Here is a 23,530-nt window from a genome sequence, read left to right on the forward strand (position 1 = left end):
GTGGCTTAGGGTATGTTTTGTTTTTGGATCGATAGCGTGGGCCTAACTAAAGGCGGAACTAGACATCGACTAACACTGCCTCTAGTCAGTGGCCATTAGTATTAAGCTTTTAGACAAGGCCGTGTACTAAGTCGACTAACCCTGTCTCTTGCAATTGACTAACCTTGACTCTAAGCATAGACTAACCCTGACTCTAGTGAGGTACTAAGTCCATGGTGCAAGCTCCCCGCCATGACATTTTTTTTGTGTCGGTTAGTTTCTCTATAGTCTCTAGTTTATGTGCAATTTCACATTTGCCCCTTAACTTTGCTAAAGTTTCATGATCGACCCCTTACTTTGCCTCCTATTTTCTAATGAGTCTTTTCCAGCTCACCTTGACTTCAAATCTTGGCTCCATATATGAGTATGACTCAAGTATAGTATATCATATGAAGTTTCTGTTGAACAAAACCAAAAAAACTTATCTTCGTGAAACTATTAAAAACAACTTTTAAAATCAACTACAACAGTTAATGCAATTTTGTTTGAATGAATCTGAAATAAGTATGGGTAAGTTCAATCCGGGGGCGACGCCGAAAGCTTTATTATTTACTGTCTAAATTGGGATCTATAATTTTTTTTAAGAAACTTAAACCATCAAAAGTTACCCATAGTGGAATTATTGATTCACTCCATACATACTTGTATTAATGGAAACTTAATTTCTACTCAAAGCAACTCCCAACTGAAGAAAAACAACTACTACTTGATAACATTAATAATCAAAGTACACAATAATTAAAGATGAAACCTTGAAACAAACAAACAAACTAGGAAAATTGAAACAAAAACAACTGAAAAATCAAAATAAGAAATTTAAACAACAGAAATTAAAACACTTAGATACAATAAATTATCAAACAAACAAGAAGAAGAGAGTGAGAAAGAATAGTGATGATGATCACAAAATAAAAACCCTTCCTTTCTTCTTTCCAAGCAATTTATATCTACAGTTCCTTCTTTCTTCCCCAAATCTCTCACTAACCCTCTCTCTTTCTCTCTCTCTCTGCTCCATTATTTTGATGATCAAACTCTTTTCATGGATCAGTTGTGAGCATTACTCCTGAATGACCCAAGAGCCTTAACTGCTCCAGCTCTAAGAATAAACTGATGGTAAAAAGCAGCAATGGCAGCTCCAATAAATGGTCCAACCCAGAAAATCCACTGCAACAAAAAAAAAAACTCATCAAATTTTGAACTTGATCTAAAAAACCCAAGTCTTAAAACAACTAAAAAAAATCAAAATTTGAACTTAATCAGCCATTATTACCTGATCATCCCAAGCTTTGTCTTTGTTGTAAATGACAGCAGCTCCAAAACTTCTAGCAGGGTTAATTCCAGTACCAGTAATGGGGATAGTAGCAAGATGAACCATGAAAACAGCAAAACCAATTGGTAATGGTGCTAAAACAGGGATATGTGAATCTCTAGCACTTCTTTTAGGGTCAGTAGCAGAGAAAACAGTGTAAACAAGAACAAATGTTCCAATAATTTCAGCTGCTAAACCAGTTCCTTTACTATACCCAGCTGCTAATTCATTTGCTCCACCACCAAATCTAACATAGTAAGCTTTTTGGAAAGCTTTTACTAACCCAACACCACAAATTGCACCTAGACATTGAGCCACCATGTATAGAACTGCCCTAATTAGTGAAACCTTCCTTGCCAAGAACAATCCGAATGTCACTGCTGGGTTAATGTGTCCTCCTGTTTCAAATTTCAAACAAATTAGATTTCTTAGATTAATGGGTAAGAGAAATTTGTTTTTTTTTTGGGGGGGGGGAGGGGAATGGGTCAGATTCCGGTGAGGGTTTTAGTTACAGACCTGAGATACCGGCGGTGCAGTAGACGAGAACGAAGATCATTCCACCGAAAGCCCAAGCGATACCAAGAATACCGACACCACCACATTCATCACCACCAATGGCAACTTGTGATTTGTAACCAATGACAGTTAAAACAGTAATGTAAAGAAAGAGAAGAGTAGCAACAAACTCAGCGATTAAAGCTCTGTAAAAAGACCATTTTGAGAGTTCTTCAAAATCGAAAAATGGAGCTGGTGGTGGATCAGAATAGTCTTTTGTGGTAAACCCACCACCACTTTGTGGATCAGTCACCTCAATGTCCTTACCCATGTTACTGGCAAGAAGAAAGAAGTCTTAGAGAGAGAGAGAGAGAGAGAATGGGGCTCTGTGTTGCTGAGGATTGAAGAGTTATGGAGTAAGGAATGGGAGAGGGGGTGGTGTCTATTTATGGTGTAATTTTAAGACAGACAGATTAGGTCATTTAGGTTTGAATATTTTTGCCGACCATCTCTTCTCTCACTAATCTTCATTTGCTTCGTTTTCATGGGCCCATTTCCCATCCATCATCTCTCCACTCTCCATCTCTAGGTCAATCGCCCCTTTGTTTAGTGTGGGTAGTGTTTTTCAGGGGTGGCCCTGGGCCAAAGCGAACAAAGCGTCGCTTCGGACCACCGGCTTTTAGGGGCCACCGAGACATTAATTTCTGTAAGAAATATATAAGAAGTCCAACTCTCTAACAAAATTATATGGGCCCCATTTAAAAAACGGTAAGTAAAAAGGGCCACCAAATTTGATGATCTTTAAATAGATGGTGGGCCCAACAGTTTAATTGATTTATGTGAAAGTAGAGTAGAAAGTGTTGATTCAAAAACTGGTAGAGACAAGTTATGATTACGAGAAGCTTATCCAATTTAAAAAATGTTAAGTAAAAAGGGCCACCAAGACATTAGGTTTGAAGTTCCACAATTACGAGAAGCTTTAGAAGAATTGGTGGAGACAAGTGATGATTCAAAAACAGTTTATGATGCCAAAATCATATTAAAACAAGACTTTCAAAAATTCCTTTTGAGCATAGTTATTTGGCATAATCTATTGTTTGCGGTAAACTCTATTAGCAAAACACTTCAAGCTGAAGATATGGATATTGATGTTGCATTAGAGAAATTGAATGGACTCATTCGTTCTCTTGAAATTATAGAGAAGTGAGATTTGAAGAAGGCATGGTTGAAGTTAAAGAGATTGCCATTAAAATGGGAGTTGAAACAACATTTTGGGAAAAACGTATTATTCAAAGAAAGACACAGTTTGACGAGAATGCGTGTGAAGATCCATCAATGTCACTTGAAGAAGCATTTAGAGTTAATTATTACATATACATATTAGATCAGACTTTTTCTTCACTTAAGAGCATATTCGAGCAAACTAGAAATACAAAGAAATATTTAGTTTTCTGTTTGAGTTAAAAAAAAAGTTAAACTCCCAAGATGATGGTAATTTGAGATATTAATGTATTCGCTTTGAAACATTTTTCAAGCATAATGAGTCATATAACATAGACGGACTAGACTTAGTTTCTGAACTGAAAATGTTGAAGCGTCTTTTACCAAATGAGATCAAAAGACCAGCTGAAGTACTAGATTTTTTGAAAGATATGAAAGGTTGTTAACCGACCACATGAGTTTCTTATAGAATTATGTAAACGATACTAGTTATTGTTGCCTCTGCAGAAAGGAGTTTTTCTAAGTTGAAGTTGATTAAGTCTTATATTCGATCTACTATGTCAGAAGAAAGGTTAAACTGGTTAGCTATTATATCTATTGAGAAGGATATAACTGATAGTCTTGATTATTCGACTATTATTAGTGACTTTGCATCGAAAAATTTAAGAAGAACAAAAAAATTATTTTGTTATATAAATATGATGAAAATATATTGTGGTACTTATCGTTTTCATGTAAATACATTTAGACGTTTTACAATTTGGTAGAAAGGGCCACATTTTCAGACCTCGCTTCGGGCCACCGAAAAGTCAGGGCCGCCCCTGGTGTTTTTGTTCAACTTTTATGGTGAATTTGGATCTAAATCGTCAGACTCGATCGATGTCTAATTAGAAGTGTTGTATACACGAAAAAGAAATTGACTTCTTTTGTGATTTAATGACTTACATTCAATGAAAAGAATTCGGAGTTTACTACAATTTAGATAAGTAATTCTTTTAACTATATGAATCAACATGTCACAAATTAAGTTATCATATTTCGTACATTTAATATTTTTCAGTTCAAATTTAAAATTATGTAATTCAGACAAAATCAAACATTACGAATCAGATAATAACAATCGTTTTAAAATTTAGTGTTGGTTGATTTCAATAACGAATGAGATTTTAGATAGATATTGAAAAACAAACACTACCATCTTTTTTACTTTACTTTTCTACTTTTGGTGAATAGATCTCGGTATATTCCTATTTTACAAGCTCTTTCTAGATTTATGACATTTGGACCGTTATGTGGGAAGAATCTCTACTGTTATAACCTCTTATGGTATAGTGCTAGACTCATACAGTGACTAGAGTATTCACCTTTGGTTTACCTTTTTACTGAATAGGGAATATTGACTCGGCAATGAGTCATGTGATGTATAAGGTGGACTAGATTAGCTATATTAAATGTTTACGTATGACTCTAATTACCTTATAAACAATTTATGGTTTATGTTAAGGTAGCTTTTTAGATTGGCTTTCTTTTCTTGGGTGTTTAAGATTTCTTGTTAGCGTGTCACTATAATTTTCACCACAATTTTGGTATTAACTGCATTATCGTTAGAACGTTCTTATCAGTTTTACTGAATCTATTATAACAATAAATTTTCTTTTATAATACCATGATAACTCTATTAGGCTATACTTTTTATAAGAAGTTACACGACGAATATCTCGAACAACTAACAATTCAAGACAATATCACTATGACAAAAACTTTTTTATCTGAAAGTAGAAAGTTAGTGCGTAACTACATATATTTTGCGCTAGTCATTATACTTGTTGTGTTTTACATACCTAATCCAACACCAAAACATAATACTCCAAGACCAAAGGCATTTTACTTGAGATGGAGTTGTATATAATTCACTTCACTTGGTATGAAAATGAAAGAGCAAATGAAACATCATTTTCAAACTAAGCAGACAAGAAGGGCATTTCACAAAAAAAATGACATGTTCACAATTATAATGTTTTCTCATTCCAACCAAGCATATTCAACGGTCCGATTTTCTAATCACTAAGAGCATCTCCAATGGGACACTCAATCTCTAACACTTAGAGTGTCACATAAACTTTTTGGAGTTTTTGTTAAAAAATCATCTCCAATGGAACACTTTATTAGACACTCTAATATGAGGTGGACACATTTATTATAGAGTGTCTAGAGAGAGAAACTCTAAAATGAGAGTGTCTACTTGAGACTCTCTAAGTGTTACTTTTAAATTTCAACCAATAGAAAATCTTGCTTTTCAACTACTTTTTATCTATTGAATTGAAGAAGGACTTGTGTATTAAGTATAGACACTTTAGAGATCTCCATTAGAGACCGACAAAAATTAGAGTGTCTCTATATTGACATTTAGGAAAGAGAATCTCTATTGGTCCTTGACAACTAGGACTTTTAGAGTGTTTCTTAGAGTGTCCCATTGGAGATGCTCTAATTAGAACAAATGATAACCTTATAATTAGGAGAATGACCCCATGAAACCAACATAAACACAAGGTCATATAAAATTAGATTAGTAGTTAAGCCTTGTTTGATTGGTTGGTGGACAGCTAAGCTTAAACAAAATAACTTATCTAATGAACACCTAATTTGATCTGTGAGTCCAGATTGCCCTAATCTTCCCTCGTGTCACACGTTCCATAATAATTTAAGTATCCCAAGGAAACAGGAGAATCAGAATAACCGGTCTAATAACAGAACCCGGTTTTCTTTCTACTGGTCTGATTCATTTCATTTTTGGGACTAAAAATCGGATACGGTCCGTTGGATTTTAGTGCACAAATATCAAAGACGAACTGATCTGACACAGCGTGTCATCAACAACGTGGCGCATAAATTCTCGTGCAGAATTAATTTTGTCGTGTTTCGTGAATGACACGTGGATTGTTGGACGGTTGAAATTGTTTTGACACGTGTGCATGCATTGAAACGAGTCAAAGCTCTGGGAAATAACGATGGGCTCCAGAAAGTGGGGTCCACCACGTAGAGCAATAGTTAGCAACCCACCACACGTCACACGACGTTGAACAGGTGATACAGTTACTGGTCTAGACTCTAGAGTCTCTAGCCTCATACGGTCATACCCTGGTCGGTTGCGTAATTTATGGGCCGGTTCTGTTCGATGGGCCCGATTTCTAAGGGGCTTAATAGTGGAGTTTATTAGAGAAGACTAGACTTATTTTATTAGAGAAATTCTTAAAGTTAGGTTGTAACTTGTACACAAGGGCGGAGCCAGGATCTAGAAAGTCACTTCGAATTAGCCTAAAATTACTAAGAAAGTCAAAAATACATAAATATATTACTAATAAGTAATAATTTGAGAAGTATTTTTTTTCGAATATGTAAATTTGTGTTAGTAGTTCAAACATAATGTATTTGATCATTGCTAATTAGGGGATGAAGAAATAACTAAACATAATTTGGAAAAAACTTAACAAATGGTGTAAAACTTGAATTAGCACAAAAAAGGGTCAAATAAGAATTAGACTTAGAAATAGGGGCATAAGTTGCAGACTAAAAGTAAAAATATTACATTAGAAGGACCAACACGAAATAAACAAATAGCAATTAAAAAACTCAGAAGTTGGGGGGGAGAGGGAATCGATCTCGGATGTGTTGGGTGATGGTTTTAGCAAATAACCACCCGGGTTGTCTCTACATTACAGTGAACTGCAGCCAGGGGTAGCCTCTCCCTGCCTCCGCCCTTGGTTGTACATGTATTTCAAAATTCTTTAAGTTTTCGATTTGATATTAAGCTCCTCCGCGGATGTGAAATCTATGATTTATTAGCACAAGTTATTAAAAGTATAAATAAAGTAGTTATTTAGGCTTTAAGTTAGCGGATTAGTTTTGTTTTAGGGCCCTTATGTAAGGGTTAAAATTAATGACTATCGTGTTTATCATATTTTGTTGATGTATCAATGTCATTGTGATGACTATCTTGGTCAATTTCTCTGTAGCTTGAACCTATGATCTCTGTGTACATTTAACCACTCAATTCACATCACCTATTATAACAACAAACACACAAGAAGATGTCCCATGAGCCCACACAAAAACATGAACCACACGATGTGCCTACAATTCTTTTTGAAGATCCAATAATATATCATCTCCCTTCTTTATAATTCCTTTGTTGTTTCTTTGCTGGTCTTCTAAAAAATTATGTAGACAATACTCTAATTATTTTATGTTTAGACAAATGCAAGTTGTATTATTAAATGTAAGTTTAACAAAAAAATGTATCAGTTTATTTTTAATATTTTTAAGACAGACATATACATAGCCTCATATATTGTTTCAGCAGAACCTTATATCATGCATGTTCAACACGTTTAGTAGAAAAGTAAACTTCATCTGTCCTACAAATTTTGATGTTTTAATGTGATTATATATTTAATTTTCTCAAATTTTATAATACCACAATAGAGATAATAATATTAAATATTATGGACCAAATACTTGTAACCTTTTTATTCTTTTACAAAATATTACAAGAATTATTAAGTTTATTACATGACATTGATTATATCACGATCATACATTATTAAAAAAATTATATGACGATTGAAATAACAGATATACAATTATAACTGATAATCAGACACCTAAATATCAAATAAAAACTCTTAAAATTTACCGTAAGAAGTGCAGAGACTACCTAAATTTTATCTAATGCCTATTGTTAAATAAGAAAGTCTTAGAAATAAATAACTTTTTCAAGACAATAATTCGAAAATGATCGCAAACCTAAAGAGCTGACGCTAACAATTGGACCCGAAGCCTATTTGCATGTGCTCTTAACATGAATTTGACTGTGATGTTACGCCCGGCTAATATCTGGTCGAAACTCAGTCAGGGTATTTGACTGATTCAGATTTAATGACAGAAAATATTTGACTACTTTCTCTCACTAGATTTAACCAGTCCAAGTACTCCGGTTGGTATTCAGCCGAAATATCGGTTGGGCATAACATTAATGTTTTTTTTTGTTAATTATTGGGGAGGAAAATGGCATTCAACTTTAACTAAAGAGTCCTACAAAGTACTAGATGCAGTAGATAATGGAAATATGTGGAGTAGATGAATATTGAAGTCGTCCCACTACCAACCTAGTGATGAGTACAAAAGTAAGAAAACTACAAACGAGAAGATTCATATCTTAATTACCACCTCATTGAGGTGGGAGCTAGCAAGGACTAGGAGGTAATATAATTAGGTGAACTGACATTCCATCCAATTCATGATTTTGTCGGTTGGAAAAAATTACACCTCATGGAAAATATGTTACTATCAAAGCGTGGTTGGTTTCCTTGAGTCTAAAAAAGCTTCTTCTCACAAGTTTTTACCTTAGTTGTTCAACAATCAATCTAGCCTGTTCTAGAACAAAATACAAGAATTTGCTCCTCTCGCGCCAATTCTAATTAGTTGTAAACATTAATGTATATTTTTCCACCAGAGAGATCTGAGTCTCAAAACTCATTGTTTCTTAAAAAGAAACAACGATGCTACTCTAAGCCACAAGTGTTTAACCGTGCAGAGCAATAGTAGTCGTTTATGTCATCAACGATGCTCTACTATGAACAATATCGCATCGGCCAACCTTACTCCATTGGTCACACATAAACAATTGACACTTGATCTCATGAATTTGGAACGTGATAATGAGAAGAGTGAGAGACGAGAGCTAAAAGTCAAGCACTCGAGTCCTGTGAAGAAATAAAGAAAAGGAGTCTGTCTATCTATCCTCACTCATAGAAACCACACATGAAGACGACAGACAATATCACGGAGATCCACATCCCCCACCGGCCCACCCCACCTCTCCTCCACCGTCCTACCACCGCTGTCTGCTCTCCCATTACTCTACCGTATACCCAATCACCTACTGCCACGTCTACAATTGAACACCTAGGCATGCCACGTGGGAATATTCTTCCTTACCAGAAATTCATTCTATGAATTCGGACAAAAAGGACACACAAGACTATTCCAAAATTACAGCTCAATTTCACAAATCATACATGAGAGATATCAGCTCTATCTATAGTTCTATACCCACTTTATCCAAAAGCTAAAAAATAAAATAAAACAGTGAAAGTAGGCCTAAGCCTAATACCACATTGTTGAAAATGAAAAAGAGAAGCTACAATTCACCACCACCACCAATTTCACGATGCCTTGCCCATAAAACCATCTCGTCTCGCTTTTCTTGTCCTACCGAATGTCTTCTTGATTACCACATGTTGGCAGTGAAGAACATAAAGAGAAACTTTACAGAAATAGATTCTACAATAAAGGCCAAGGATAGAGAGAATAGAGACCACATTAACATGTGGTAAACTTAATTATAGACAGCAGAAATATTTCAATGACACTTCTATGTTCGGGTGATGCAACAAAACTGTGAAAAAGTTCTCCTTAATCTATATATGTTTTTGGAACTCGAAAAATTTATAAAGGGTAAAGAAATCTTGGATTTGACCCTCAAAGTGGACCGCTTGTAGGATTAGCTACAGTAACGCTCAAAACTTCCAAATTCCGAAACTTGTAGCTTTCATTTTGGGTATTTCAGTGGCTTGCCATTATTTTTCACTACATCAAGTTCTTCCATGCATTTCTCGCTCAATTCCTCTACTCCAAAGGTTCCATTACACAAAAGTGTGGGGGTAATCGCAGCTAGAATGCCTACTCGGAAAACATCACTTGTTTTTTCCCCCTCCAATCCAACTCCTACCACATGGCGTTCATCAACAATAAATTTATCGAACTTACTTGTGAGTCAGCTAGGTTGTGGGTTAGACTTGGAACAAGCAGTAATGCCTTTAAATTAAGAAATTAGGGCTATATGGGCTTTCACTACCTAGGCCTCTGCTGTACCAACTTGTGTCTCCTCATATTCCTTTCCATGCTACTCTCAGGAAGTTGATTAGAAAAAACGGACAAAATCCGCTTCATTTCAGTCACCTAAACTATACAAGCCTAGACCGACAAAGGTTTAGGACTGGTTCACCTATGAACAAAAGGGCGGGGCTGGCTACCCACCGCACTTAAACAATTCATGTTAACAAACACTTTCAGCCATGATCTCAAAGCTAAAATGATTGAATTTACCTACAATGAAGTCAATCAAATTCAAATCATACAAATGTGTATTCTCAAAGCTAGTACTTCATATCAGTCTCACAATTAGAAAAGAAAAAAGATTCAGGCATAACTGAAACTGGGATACTATCAAATCCCCAGTTCATTTTTGCCACAATCATCAAGTTACAAAATGGGCATTCTCTATCTGTTCTAATAACTCGTTGATGGTGAGAAAGCACCTAGAAAACCACTCTTCTATTAGCCCTACCTTCTGGCGTAGGTTTCTAAGAAACATTATAGTTATCTCAATCACTTAGTTTAGCTAATGCACCAACATTAATTTCATGGTACGACATATAACTATTTTGCTCTAGTTTTTCTTCGTAAAACAAGAACAAAGTGAAATAGTTCTCATGGGACGAGAACCATCATATAATCATATTCAACTCGTTCACAATTAATAAATGGAATCCTTAATTGACAACAAGTATAAATCTTCTTATCTAATTGTGAAATAGCTAAGCAGAAAAGGATGGATATCTATAAGGACATAAACCTATTACGCCTCTTTTGACCTTTACTCTTTCCCGATCATCGACCGATAACAATGGGTCTCTAAATCAAATATCTCATTGTAAACTAGGGTTTCGCATCTTCACTATCATATGAAGATTCGAAATGCAACTAATCATTCAAATGGAGCATCGAAAATTTCTATCATAAGGTCCGTATAGAGATGAAAGATCAATCCCTAGAAAGCAATAACTAGTACACATCACGCAAACCCATATATACTAATCATATATCAAGCAAGCCAATCGGTGTGTCGAAAAAATAAAGAACAAGCAAACAACAATATCTAGATTATGAGATTGTCAAAACCATTAACTTTTAAATCTTTAATCTGCAAATGTTATCCATAATCTCTTCTTAATTACTACTAAGTTTTAAGGAAAAAAAACAGATATTACACTAAAACAGGAAATCAAAATCATCAAAATAGAAATGCAATAGAAAACGAAAGACTAAAGAGAGAGAGAGAGAGAGAGAGAGAGAGAGAGAGAGAAACAGAAGTATACTCTCACATTAAAATCTCAATCTTGAGGAATTTCAACATCTCCATCTTCAATCTCTTGCTGTAAATCTTTAGGATCCTTTCCATCAACCGTACATCCAACAGAAACACAAGTCCCTAGGATCTCCTTCACTGTTCCAGCTAATTCCTTAGCCATTGATCTAGAACTCATAATCTTAGCAATCTCGATAACATCATCAAGTGAGATGTTACCGGTGTGCTTGATGTTCTTAGTCTTTTTCCGGTCACGTTCTGGTTCTTTGAGAGCTTTGATGACTAAAGCAGCTGCTGAAGGAACCACAGAGACCTTAGCTTGTCTGTTTTGAACAGTTAGTTTAACTGTAACACGAAGACCCTTCCAATCTTTAGCTGTTTCTTTGGCGATGTCTTCTCCGATCTTCTTTGGTGAAAGTCCGAGAGGTCCGATCTTAGGAGCGAGAGAACTGGCAGCACCTACTTCACCACCGGTGACACGAACGTAAACGTCGACGACCTGACTGGGATCAAACTTTGGTGGCATGGTTGCTGCTGCTGCTGCTGATTTCCGGAGCTAGGGTTATTAGGGTTTGGGAAGAGAAGGCTGTGGGAGGGAGGACTTGTCCAATAAAACGCAAAAGAAAGGATTAGGGTTTTAGTTTTGCTAGATTGTAATTGTTGTCTAGAAGGCTGGTGTTGCTTTTGTTGGGCTCCTGATTACGAGATGAGAGATTGAATATCCTATAGGCACCTTACTTGGCTAGACTTCCAATCCGAAAAAGAGGTGTCTATATAACTTCTCCAAGCTTTGGGTGTCCTTCCACGAATTATAAGAAGGAAAATCTTTTATATAAACTCACCATTTTTACATACCACACTCGTATCTCCTTTGACTTTTTTTTGTTTGTTGAACGATATCTCCTTTGACATGAACCTATAACACCTTAGATGTGAGTGTCTATAACAAAAATGGCGAGTGCATTTAAAATTTCCCTTGCAAGAATTGTGCTTTGACATTTTGAGGTGTCTATTGAATTTTCTCATATTTATTAGAAGGCAAGTACTAGATACAGCCGGCTTTACAAATGCCACACACCCCTCCTCTCTGTTCGAGCACTGAAAGAAATGGAGGTGAATGGCCTTCGGGGTAGAGGATCGTCTCTACCAGCGAAACCTCGCTGCCATCCCCCAACGCAACGGCCATCCTCCTTTCCCCTCCACAGGTATAAGAGAGAGATAGGGAGTTGAGTTGACAGGGATACAGATGAAAATGGTTCAGGGAAGGATATGGTTGATGGGTAGTGGGGCGCCCACCATTTTTCTTATTCTTCCAAAGTTGGGTATGTGTACAAACAATGATTTGCCTATGTAAAATTGATTTTGGCTCTGGGCCGGTCTCGTGCGTGTGCCTTTTATAAAACCGTAGTGCTCTCAAATCTTTGCTTATCAAGATAGCAAGATAACATTGTTTACTTAACCATTTTTCTAGATCTTAAGGTTCTTTAACAAATCTTGTGCAAAAGAAAGCCTAGCAAGAATTTGCTGTTTAGAAAATAAAAGAATAAAAACTTTAGTTAAGTTACATTAGCCATCAGATTAGAAGTTTGATGAGTTGTCAATAACCATGTTTTTGTTGTTTGTGTATTCGATATCCTAGTCTTCAAGTATGCATCGCGAAAGTCTGATCATATTTTTCAATGATATATGCAATAAAATAAAGATTTTGAAAGATAATTAAATCTAAATTGTGTAGTAAAGTTGATTAGAATAAAGAGAAGGAAGTAGATCATTATTGGATGATATTATTAATTTGCCTAATCTTAGATCTAGAATCTAATAGTAACATGCATTCGGATATTTCGGAGGAAACTAGTGACCAACGCCATATGACAATATACAATTGAAGACTAAAATTATTTCTTCCCATTTCTTCCCTAACAAAGTTGTTCTTGTCTTGAATTATTCCAACAATTTCAACCAAACCTACACGCAGGTAAATGTTAGGTTTGACGTATACTCATTTATAAAAAGTATGAATCATAATCAGTACCTATTTAAAAAAAAAAGTACATGAATTTATTACAAATGAAATGAAATTAGTCGATAGTAAATTGAACGACTAGTTCTTAACAACTAGATAATAAGTTGTTAAAATAACAAAATCAGTAGAGTGTACATGTACGATGTGTCTTTCAATTTTGTTGGTGAGAGTTGGGGAGCTACATAACAAAATCAGTTAACATACCAAATGTTAAAAAGAAAAGAAAAACGAGGTGAAGTAGGGGAAAGATAAATCCAATAGTTTTTTGTTGTTGTTGAATAAATCCAATAGTTAGGCTAGGCAAGAGTAAAACCAAAACAAAGTTCAACAATTGCAACTGTTACAGAGCTAAAAAAACGGATTGGCGGTTTATTGGACGAGGCCACCCAAGACCCAACCCAAGTGAAGACCGATCGAGATTATTCACCTCGCCATGTTACTTCTGGTGGTCCCCGATTTCTCCTTTATGTAGAACCACTCCTACACTGACAAGTGGCATATTCGTGTCATCTCATTATTGGTTCTCTTAAAGCTAGGACCAAAACTTTTATGTAGAACCAGCTTATTCTATAGAATAAAGGGGGATTGGGTGAACAGTCCAAAACCAGGGAGTAAATAGGATTCCCATCCTGGGTTGCCAATAAATGAAAGCCAGGTCCAAATAGTCAGAGGCCCACGCGAAAGTACCGTAACATCCTTGTTTTTTCATCAAATTTACGGAATCTGCCACCCAGAAAATTACGGAATTATCACTCAGAAAAATCACGGGATTTACTTTCTCTCTCTACTCTGCGTTTTACTTTCTCTCTCTACTCTTTTACTTTCTCTCTCTAAATCTCTTTCCAGATTTATTTCTCTTTACTTATTTAACCAAATCCTAATTTCACTCCCAATTTAATCAAATTCTAACTAACTTAGATTTTTTCTCTCTCCAAATTTAACCAATCTCAACAAATATTTCCAGATTGGTTCAAAATTCTTTTTTTTTTTAAGATTTGTTTCTTATCTCAAATTTTGAATTTTTCCAGATTGGTTCAAATTTCGAATTTTTCAAGATTGGTTCAAATTTCGAGTTTTTTTAGATTGGTTCAAATTTCGAATTTTTCTCTGGTAAATTATTTTATTTACTGGGAATTTTCTTGGTAATCTTTTTTGTTTACCGGAAATTACTTTATTTACTGGGAATTTTCTTGTGTACTAGACACTTTTGTACCGGAAAAATTTCTTGTGTACCGGAAATTATTTTATTTACTAGGAATTTTCTTTTGTACTAGACACTTTTGTAATGTAAATGTTCTTGTTTGCCGGGAATTTTTGTATTTACTGGGAATTGTATTGTGTACTAGACACTTTTCGAACTGGGAATTAAATTATGTACCGGGAATTGTTTTGTATATAACCAATTGGGTTATGTACTAGACATTTTTGTAGTAGGAAATTTTCTTGTGTTCTAGAAATTTTATTGTTTATTTGATTCAAAAGGTAAAAAATCTAGAGAGAAATATGATAAAGAGAGAAGGAAAATCTGGAGATAAATCTAAAATTTGAAAGAATTTTTGGGCTTATAGCCCAAAAAACGAGTCCTAATAGTAGATATAATCCTCTCTTATCCTATAAAGGGTTTTAAAATCAAAAAAATAATATAAATGGATATCTAGTCCATTTGGTCTCATCTAGAGAGAAAACACAAATCTCTAGAATAAATATTATTTCATAATCCCTAATCTAACCTTTCCATATTTTATAACTAATTTACCTTCGAAATCTATGCATATCTTTTTCCATATTTATCTCTCATATTTCTCTCCAATCATGTTTCTATTCAAAGTAAGGATATCTTCATTATTTTCAGTAACGGAAACTCTTTATTTGATCTCTCTAAAATCGATTCTATGCATATCTTTTTTCATATTTATCTCTCATATTTCTCTCCAATCATGTTTCTATTCAAAGTAAGGATATCTTCATTATTTTCAGTAGCGGAAACTCTTTATTTGATCTCTCTAAAACCGATTCAGTTGACAAACCTCCATTACACTCAGAAAATCTTCTTCTTCAACATTATATTTTTATCCAAATTCATCATTTATCAGGTTTAATACTTTCGAAATCTTTATAAACACCATTGTTAATATCTAATATTTCTTCTTATAACTAAAACCCTAATTATTTCGCTCTATTATAAAACGTATCAGATTTATGGTACATATCTATAAGATCTGTTTACTAATTCATTAACTTTGATTGTATGATGTATATTTTCTCTCTCTAAAATTTTCATAACTGTTTAAGATCTTTATGTTTATTCCTTATTCAATGATTCATAACTAAAACCCTAAAATTTTCATATCTGTTTAAGATCTTTATGTTTATTCCTTATTTAAGGATTCCTTCAAAGTTAGTATGTTATGTTTGCATCCAGTGATAATATCATATTTCTTACTGTTTAAGATCTTTATGTTTATTCCTTATTTAATGATTCCTTCAAAGTTAGTATGTTATGTTTGCATCCAGTGATAATATCATATTTCTTTAGATCCATGATTAATCTTCTGTTGTTTCTGATATTTCGTGAGATCAGATTATCAATCATCAATCGAATGTTTGATGTTTATGTTCTTTCTCTCTCTTAAAATTTCATTTATGTTTTTGATCTTGATGTTTAATCTTTCAACTCGAGTTTGACATTATTGCATTCAATCATCATAGCAGATATCTTTAGACTTGTAGTTTAAACTTAATGATATTCTCATTTTTTTTCTTCAGATCTGGTCTTAAATCCGTACGGATTTATGAAACATTTGTTCTTTCGTACGGTTACTCATAACAGAATTTACAGTACATGTACTTTATCGTAAATTACCAACATTTATAGTAAATTATGGATATTTTATAGAACATTACCCGTGCTTTAACACCAAAACAGTACTCATTTCATTAGTAGAAATACTTCGCTTTACTATCAAATCTCCTGTACTTTGCAATAAAGTATATATAATTTACGTATATCTTCATGTTCTTACCATTATGTATATAATTTACGTATAAGTGCACATAAATTATGTATTATTTATTTACCATTACATGTACTTTTCACCAAAAACAGTAGCCTTGATAAGTTTACCAAACTACTCAAAACCTTCAAATGTTGTCAAAATTTGACAAACATTATATATAATTTACGAAACTGTACATGTAGTTTATAATACAATATATGATTTTTTGATTTAATGTATGTGTATTTATGTGTGTAGATTTGATATACCAGATGAAAGTTCAAAGAGAATCATCAAATCAAAGTGAGTCAACGAAACTAATGGAAAGTACATGGATGGGCACCATTTTTGAACCAAAGAAGATTTTGTACTTTTTTTTTGTAACAGAATGTAAAGGATGTGTAATGTAAAAGAAATTATGTGTAATTTATTGAACAAGACCCACATACATTTGATAAAGTATGTTGTATACTTGACAAATGATGGTTTCCTCGTCATAAATAATACATAATTTACGTATTTGTTTCATAATTTGTATTCTATGCGTATTTATGTATGAGTAAAAACGAAAACATATGTTCTTTAATGTTCCCAGAAAAATATACTAGTTCCAAATCTGAAAGTTAGGTGAGAGAAAGTGATATATATGTTTTATATATTAATCCCCAAATCACGCTAAATCGATCCTAGAAGATATACTATTTCCAAATCTGAAAGTTAAGTGAGAGAAAATTGATTTGAATCGAAAAAAATTTACTTAGTAAGAGTGAGAAAATTGATTTGGTTTCCAAATCTGTAAAGAGAGAGAAAATTGATTTGATTACGATTTTTGTTTTAAATTGATTTGGAAATAGATTTGCTTTCCGAAACGGTTAGAAGATAGAGAAAAATCAATTTCAGATTTATACGTTAGCTGCTTTAAATCTCCTAAATCACGCCCACATTAGAAACATTCCAAATTCACCCTGGAAAATTAAAAATCCCGTTATTTTTGTAGGAGGGACATGGACGGTAGTTATCTCATAAAGAATGGGTTATTATGTCCATAATGTAAAAGGACAAAATATTCATGTTTTAGGAAGATTGGATCATAAATCTTTTTTGAATATTATTTTGGTCTATATACCCACGGACTCAATTTGAAAATGAAATCCGTCCAAAAAAAACTTTAAGATTTAAAAAAAAACTTCCGAAAAGAGATATAAATTTACCGTAAATTTATGAGAGAAATTAGGGGGAGAGATAAATCTAGAAAGATAAAGATCTTGGCGAAAATCTGTAGGCGAGATCCTACAATTTCGCCAAAATTTCTGGAAAATAGGGCTCAATAGGAAAAATTTGAGAGATAATGGAGGAGAAAAACATGGAAATTTTAGAGAGAGAAAGAAACGGAAAGAGGGAAGGGACGAAAGTAGTGATTTAGAGAGAGAAAGAAAACGAAAAAACAGAGTTTGCTGGACGAGATCCCAAAATTTCGGCCAAAAATTTCGAATTTTCAAAAAGATTTACTTTCCCGCTTTATATTTTCAGAAAACAACAGAATTTTCTGTCCAGGGGCAAGAAGGGGAGAAAAAAAATAAAAACCAGGGATTTTTTTTTTTGTTTTACCCCCCAAAAATTGGACTGTTTACTCAAAAATCCTAGAATAAACCCAACTTTGTTTCTTCTTACTCTGGCAGTAATACCTTTCTTCAAGTAATTAAACACTATCTCATTATTCTCACCACTAAAAAAAAATAATTAAACACTGCATAATTCGTGCCTTTCAACAAAAAAAATAAAAAATAACACTTCAACGACAAATAAAAAATAAAAAGAAAAAAAAAATAACAATAATAAAACACTGCATAATTTCGATTACAACTAATGACACCCACAAAAACGAAATGTGATTGTGAGAGTAGCATATGTAATTTTCAGCAACATAACGAGAAATAGAACCAGTGGAGGTTAATTTTGTGTTTATATTATTTGATTAAAATTGCCCATCGAGTTTTTAGGTTTTAAATTTTTTAATATATTAGAAATGTGATTTTTGACAAATTTTTTCCTTTTTTGAGATTGGGACTCCAATAATCATTACATTTGAATGATATTGATATATCATAATTATAATATGCAATATATCATGAACTTGAATGGGTATTATATATGCTAATTAAGACATCTTTGAGACTTTGACCTTAAAGCCTATATAAAAACACTTACGAGTTACGACAATCCTATAGAGCTCCAAAGTCCATCTTAGATCTACTTTATTTATTGCCTAAATTATATGAAATAAATCTCGATAATAAATTATTTCTATCGAGACTCAATCCGACAACTTTATAGGCTTAAGAGAGAGTGTGTCCAACCATTGTATCAAAGGGTGGTGGACACCCTCGATGAAATGTTGTGTGTATGATTTCTAATAATTACATTCTATGTCTAGTTGTCTACTACTCCAAACATGAGTTTTAGAGAAAATTGATGAAAATACATATGATCATCTGCTACTACGACATAAAAGTACAGTATATTTTAGGGCCGGTAATTATAAGGCTCAAAATGGGGAAGTTAAAGAGAATCAGGCCCAATACTAAATAATAATGAGGAAAAAACCCAGTAGGTAAAAATACAATTTTACCCTCCAAAATGAAATTTCCCGCCCAAATCAGCGTTCTGAACAATTCTTGGTTTGCTCTCGACAATTTTGTAAATTTCTAAACAAATCTTAGTTTGTCTCAACAATTTGTAAATTTTTGAACAAATTCGTTTTTTGCTTAGACATTGTTTTGCCAAAACATTTCGCATTTTTTTCTTTTGCATTTTACATAGACAAACAAACACAAACATTTTGGCTACAACATTTTTCGATTTGTCTTTTGAAAAAATAAATGGTTTTCGCATTTTCTGTTTTGCTTTCGACATAAATATAAAGACTAAAGCATTTTTTATTTGTCCTTTACAAAAATTAAAATGTTATGCATATTATCCTTTGTATTTAACAAATCCGTTAACGAACAAATAATATTTTGACTAATACATTATATAGGTTGTTAAGAACATAATTATATATGACGCCAACATTTTATAATAAGTCGGGACATTATTATAGATATTGTCAACATTTTATAACAACATAATGATATATGTTGTCAACATATAAGGGTAAAAATGAAATTATGAAAAAAATATGTTGCCTTGTTAACAACATAATTACATATGTTGTGAACATTTTGAAAAATGTTAAAAAAAAGAGTTAATTCCTATATGGCCCCCTACTTTGTGACCAGCTTCCTTTATGGCCCCCAAATTTCTGTAAATTCAAATATGGCCCCCTATTTTCATGGAAATGTCATACCTACCCTTCACATTAATATATTTTCAAAATAAAATTAAAAACAAAAACCTAAATTCCACCTCACTTCCCTCTCCACCACTCATCTCTCTCCACGTCACCTCTCTCTCTCTCCAAGTCAGCACTCAAAATTAAAAAAAAAAAAAAAAAAAAATTTCACTCACCTCTCTCTCTCTCTCTCCAATCAGCACTCTCATGAAGGTCGCCGGCCGGCGACCTTCAAACTTAAAAAAAAAAAAAAAATTTTTTTTTTTTTCACTCACCTCTCTCTCTCTCTCTCTCCAATCAGCACTCTCATGAAGGTCGCCGGCCGGAAAATTTTCCGGCCGGCGACCTTCATACTTAAAAAAACAAATTTTTTTTTTTTTTTTTCCACTAATCTCTCTCTCTCTCTCTCAACATTCCGGCGAAGGGGGTTTCCCTTCGCCGGAATCTGGTCTGTTGAAGAACAGACCTGATCGGCCTGTTGAAGAACAGACCAGATCGGCCTGTTCTTCAACAGACCAGTTCGGTCTGTTGAAGAACAGACCAAATCGGTCTGTTCTTCAACAGACCAGATTCCGGCGAAGGGAAACCCCCTTCGCCGGAATTTTTAGAGAGAGAGAGAGAGATTAGTGAAAAAAAAAAATTTTTTTTTTTTTTTTTAAGTATGAAGGTCGCCGGCCGGAAAATTTCCGGCCGGCGACCTTCATGAGAGTGCTGATTGGAGAGAGAGAGAGAGAGAGGTGAGTGAAAATTTTTTTTTTTTTTTTTTTTTTAAGTTTGAAGGTCGCCGGCCGGAAAAATTTTCGGCCGGCGACCTTCATGAGAGTGCTGATTGGAGAGAGAGGTGAGTGAAAAAAAAAATGTTTTTTTTTTTTTAAGTTTGAGTGCTGACTTGGAGAGAGAGAGAGAGAGAGAGGTGAGTTGGAGAGAGGTGACGTGGAGAGAGATGAGTGGTGGAGAGGGAAGTGAGGTGGAATTTAGGTTTTTGTTTTTAATTTTATTTTGAAAATATATTAATGTGAAGGGTAGTTATGACATTTCCATGAAAATAGGGGGCCATATTTGAATTTACAGAAATTTGGGGGCCATAAAGGAAGCTGGTCACAAAGTAGGGGGCCATATAGGAATTAACTCTAAAAAAATGGGTTTTTTTGACATTATTATTTTTGAGTGGGTTTTTTTTCTTATTAGGGTCTAGATTTTTGGGTTTTTCACTCATTTTTTCTAGAGTATATTTTATCACGGTCAAAACAAACACAACAGTAAATCTTGATAGCACTCAAAGGTAGACTTCTATTTACCGCACGTGTTGGATTTTTATGGCAGCCCCTGGTAAATTATATTTCCGTTGGGCGCCCGTGGTTATGCTGCCTCGGGGGCCAACCTCAAGCGGGCCCGTAATACACATCCAAATAATTGTCTTTACATCCGGGTTTTTAGGACCGACCCGTTAAATTATTTTCAATAATTAATGGCGGTAAGACGGTAAGTGCATATTTAAACAAGCTGAGGGGGAAAAAAAAAGCAGAAAAAGTAATCATAAAAATTGGATAAAATCAAATTAAATACCAGTAATAAAAAAAAAGAGCCAACGGTTGGTAGAATTATCGACTTTGGACAGAGATAAAAAAGTAGAGAGAGAAAGAGAGAAGAAGAAGAAGAAGAAGAAGGGGGAAGAATCTTATCCAATTGTCTTTATAAAAGCAAGTGAATGAGAGAAGAAGAAGAAGCAAGATCAATTAGCAAAAGGGGCAAAGATCTCAATTTTCATCAGTAATGGCAACGAGGAAGAACTATATTACCAAACCCAAATCTCACCATTTGAATTTTGAAATGTTCGAATTCGACGAATCAAATTTCTTCAACTCAAATCGCCATCAAGATCCTTACCCATCATCATCACCTGATCAATTTAAAAAACCAACACCCACTTCTCGAAATTCGAAAAAATCATCTTCAACGATTAATGGGGTGGAGAAGATTCAGAAGAAGATCAATCGTGTTGATGGAACTGCAAAATCATTACCTGTTAACGTACCAGATTGGTCTAAGATCCTTCGAGAAGATCGAAGAGATAATAATCGAACCATCTTGAATATCGATGAAGATGATGATGAAGATGAAGATGGGGGAAATGAGATAATTCCCCCTCACGAATTCTTGGCGAGACAATTAGGGAGAACTAAAATTTCATCATTTTCTGTTCATGAAGGAATTGGGAGAACTTTGAAAGGACGAGATTTGAGCAGAGTAAGAGATGCCATTTGGGAGAAAATTGGATTTGAAGATTAACCATAATTTAAGAGATAGTAAGCGAGAAGAAAACAGAACTTGATCGGATTATCTGATTTCAATTTTTTGAGGCTAATTTTTCGTTTTAATTTGATCTTTATTTATAGATTTACTTTTGAATGTCTTTTTTTTATTATTAGTAATTTTGTTTTTGGCCATTGATGATGATGAGTGGGTTTGATTAAGCTCATCATCGATATTCATGGACGTAATTCTGACTTTAATGTTTGTATTATTCCAAATTAAAGAGAAATTTTGATTATTTTGATCATCTTCTTCTTACTATTTTATTTTTCCTTTTCAATTATTAGTTCTAATTTGGCGTTGGACATAAGCAATACAGTTGGGGAATCCAACAAAAGAAATGAAAGCAAACAAAAGCCACCCTAAACTAGGGGGACTGATCCTAAAAAAAAAAAAAAAAAGACTAGGTGGACTGACCTGCAAAAAAAAAAACTAGGTGGACTGGTTCACTTGTGTGGACAAGCCTTGGTGGGTGGTCGGTCCAATAGCAATTACTTAGCTAGTACATTAATCATGGGTGGCTAGCAAAGAGCAAGCGTGTCCCAAAATCTCAACTCAGAAAGGGAACAGAGGGGAAAAGATGAGGAGGAACTAGAAAAGAGTGTTTAATGTTTTTATCAAAATGCCAAGGACAGCCGTTTTAAACCACCAATAATGTTGTCCATCTTGGCCCTAGTTGAAAATGTGTCACTAGGATATAGTGTTTAATCGATTGTAAAGTGGCACCAAATTTAGGATGCGTAGTTGTTTTATGATAGGCGTTGTAACACGTAAGATTACATCACAATAGAGATTATTATGCTAGTACGTGTTACGGAACTAGGCGGATTAGTATTCCAGATTGTTATCGACAATGTTTGCTTTTATTACACCATGGCCCATAACTTTAAAACATCCCAACTACAAAATAATACTTAATTTCCTACTAGAACTGTGCGAATTTGCATTACAGATTAGTATCGACCTGTTTGTGTGGTTGCTCGGGGGTCCATGACTTTAAACACCCCACTGCAAAAATTGTGCTTAATTCTTCTGAAAGGACGAAGACGAAGGTATCACACATAGTCTCCCAGACTTATGTGTGATTGCTGTACAACAGACCATATATTTTAAGGTTGTGTAGACTAGTCTCCCTAGACCCTAGTTGCTAAATACGTTGTTCATCTTCACACTTAAGAGAATCTCGTAATCTTAGAAAGCGTCACTACAAAGTACAAACATATGTTTAATTCTCTCTATAGGACACTGGACACCATACTTATCCTCTAACTATTATATATTTGTTTAAGAACAAAACTGGAAATAATGAGATTAGGATTGGGCGTCTCTATAGGCGCCTCCCCGAATTGCTATAGGGGCCTCCCATAGCTGTTTGACCTGCAGTCAACACTCGACACCTATAGGCGCCCCCCATTCGTGCAGACCAGTCCGAGGCTCACAACTTTGTCTCGGACTGGCCCAGCCCGAAATAAATCGGATTGGAGAGTCCGACAGTCGTCAACTTCCAAAAACTTGTTTCTAATATCAAAAGGCATTTTGATTCATCACCAATCAGTTTAGGTTAAGATAAATCAAAATCCACATTTTTTTTTAC

The 23,530-nt window shown here is 34.3% G+C and overlaps 2 protein-coding genes and 1 pseudogene across 3 annotated transcripts; 1 reads left to right on the forward strand and 2 right to left on the reverse strand.

Annotated features, from left to right (window-relative positions):
* Positions 1-725: 725 nt before the first annotated feature.
* Positions 726-2,460, reverse strand: LOC147546342 (aquaporin PIP2-2-like). Its single transcript, XM_086633344.1, has 3 exons — positions 1,865-2,460; positions 1,310-1,746; positions 726-1,203 (listed from the first exon to the last, which is right to left on the reverse strand). Exons 1-3 carry the CDS (start codon positions 2,172-2,174, stop codon positions 1,084-1,086), a joined length of 867 nt encoding a protein of 288 aa, XP_086489470.1. The 5' UTR covers positions 2,175-2,460; the 3' UTR covers positions 726-1,083.
* An 8,616-nt stretch (positions 2,461-11,076) lies between these two features.
* On the reverse strand, positions 11,077-11,963 carry LOC147546343 (large ribosomal subunit protein uL11 pseudogene; annotated as a pseudogene). Its single transcript, XR_015223217.1, has one exon. The product of XR_015223217.1 is annotated as a large ribosomal subunit protein uL11 pseudogene (transcript).
* A 9,433-nt stretch (positions 11,964-21,396) lies between these two features.
* Positions 21,397-21,912, forward strand: LOC147546344 (protein S40-4-like). Its single transcript, XM_086635905.1, has one exon. The coding sequence runs from the start codon at positions 21,397-21,399 to the stop codon at positions 21,910-21,912; it is 516 nt and encodes a 171-aa protein (XP_086492031.1).
* The last annotated feature ends 1,618 nt before the right edge of the window (positions 21,913-23,530 follow it).

This window comes from Eschscholzia californica, unplaced genomic scaffold, assembly GCF_041429995.1.
Source record: "Eschscholzia californica isolate CP2 unplaced genomic scaffold, dmEscCali1.0.p SCAF_4, whole genome shotgun sequence".
Taxonomy (NCBI): Eukaryota; Viridiplantae; Streptophyta; class Magnoliopsida; order Ranunculales; family Papaveraceae; genus Eschscholzia; species Eschscholzia californica.

Bases quoted from the DNA above. Each gene is read 5' to 3' on its own strand.
- LOC147546342 (XM_086633344.1), bottom strand. From the start codon at position 2,174: ATGGGTAAGGACATTGAGGTGACTGATCCACAAAGTGGTGGTGGGTTT. The intron at 1,747-1,864 runs GTCTGTAACTAA...AATTTGAAACAG, and splicing joins CTGCACCGCCGGTATCTCAG to GAGGACACATTAACCCAGCA. The intron at 1,204-1,309 runs GTAATAATGGCT...TTTTTGTTGCAG, and splicing joins ACAAAGCTTGGGATGATCAG to TGGATTTTCTGGGTTGGACC.
- LOC147546344 (XM_086635905.1), top strand. From the start codon at position 21,397: ATGGCAACGAGGAAGAACTATATTACCAAACCCAAATCTCACCATTTG.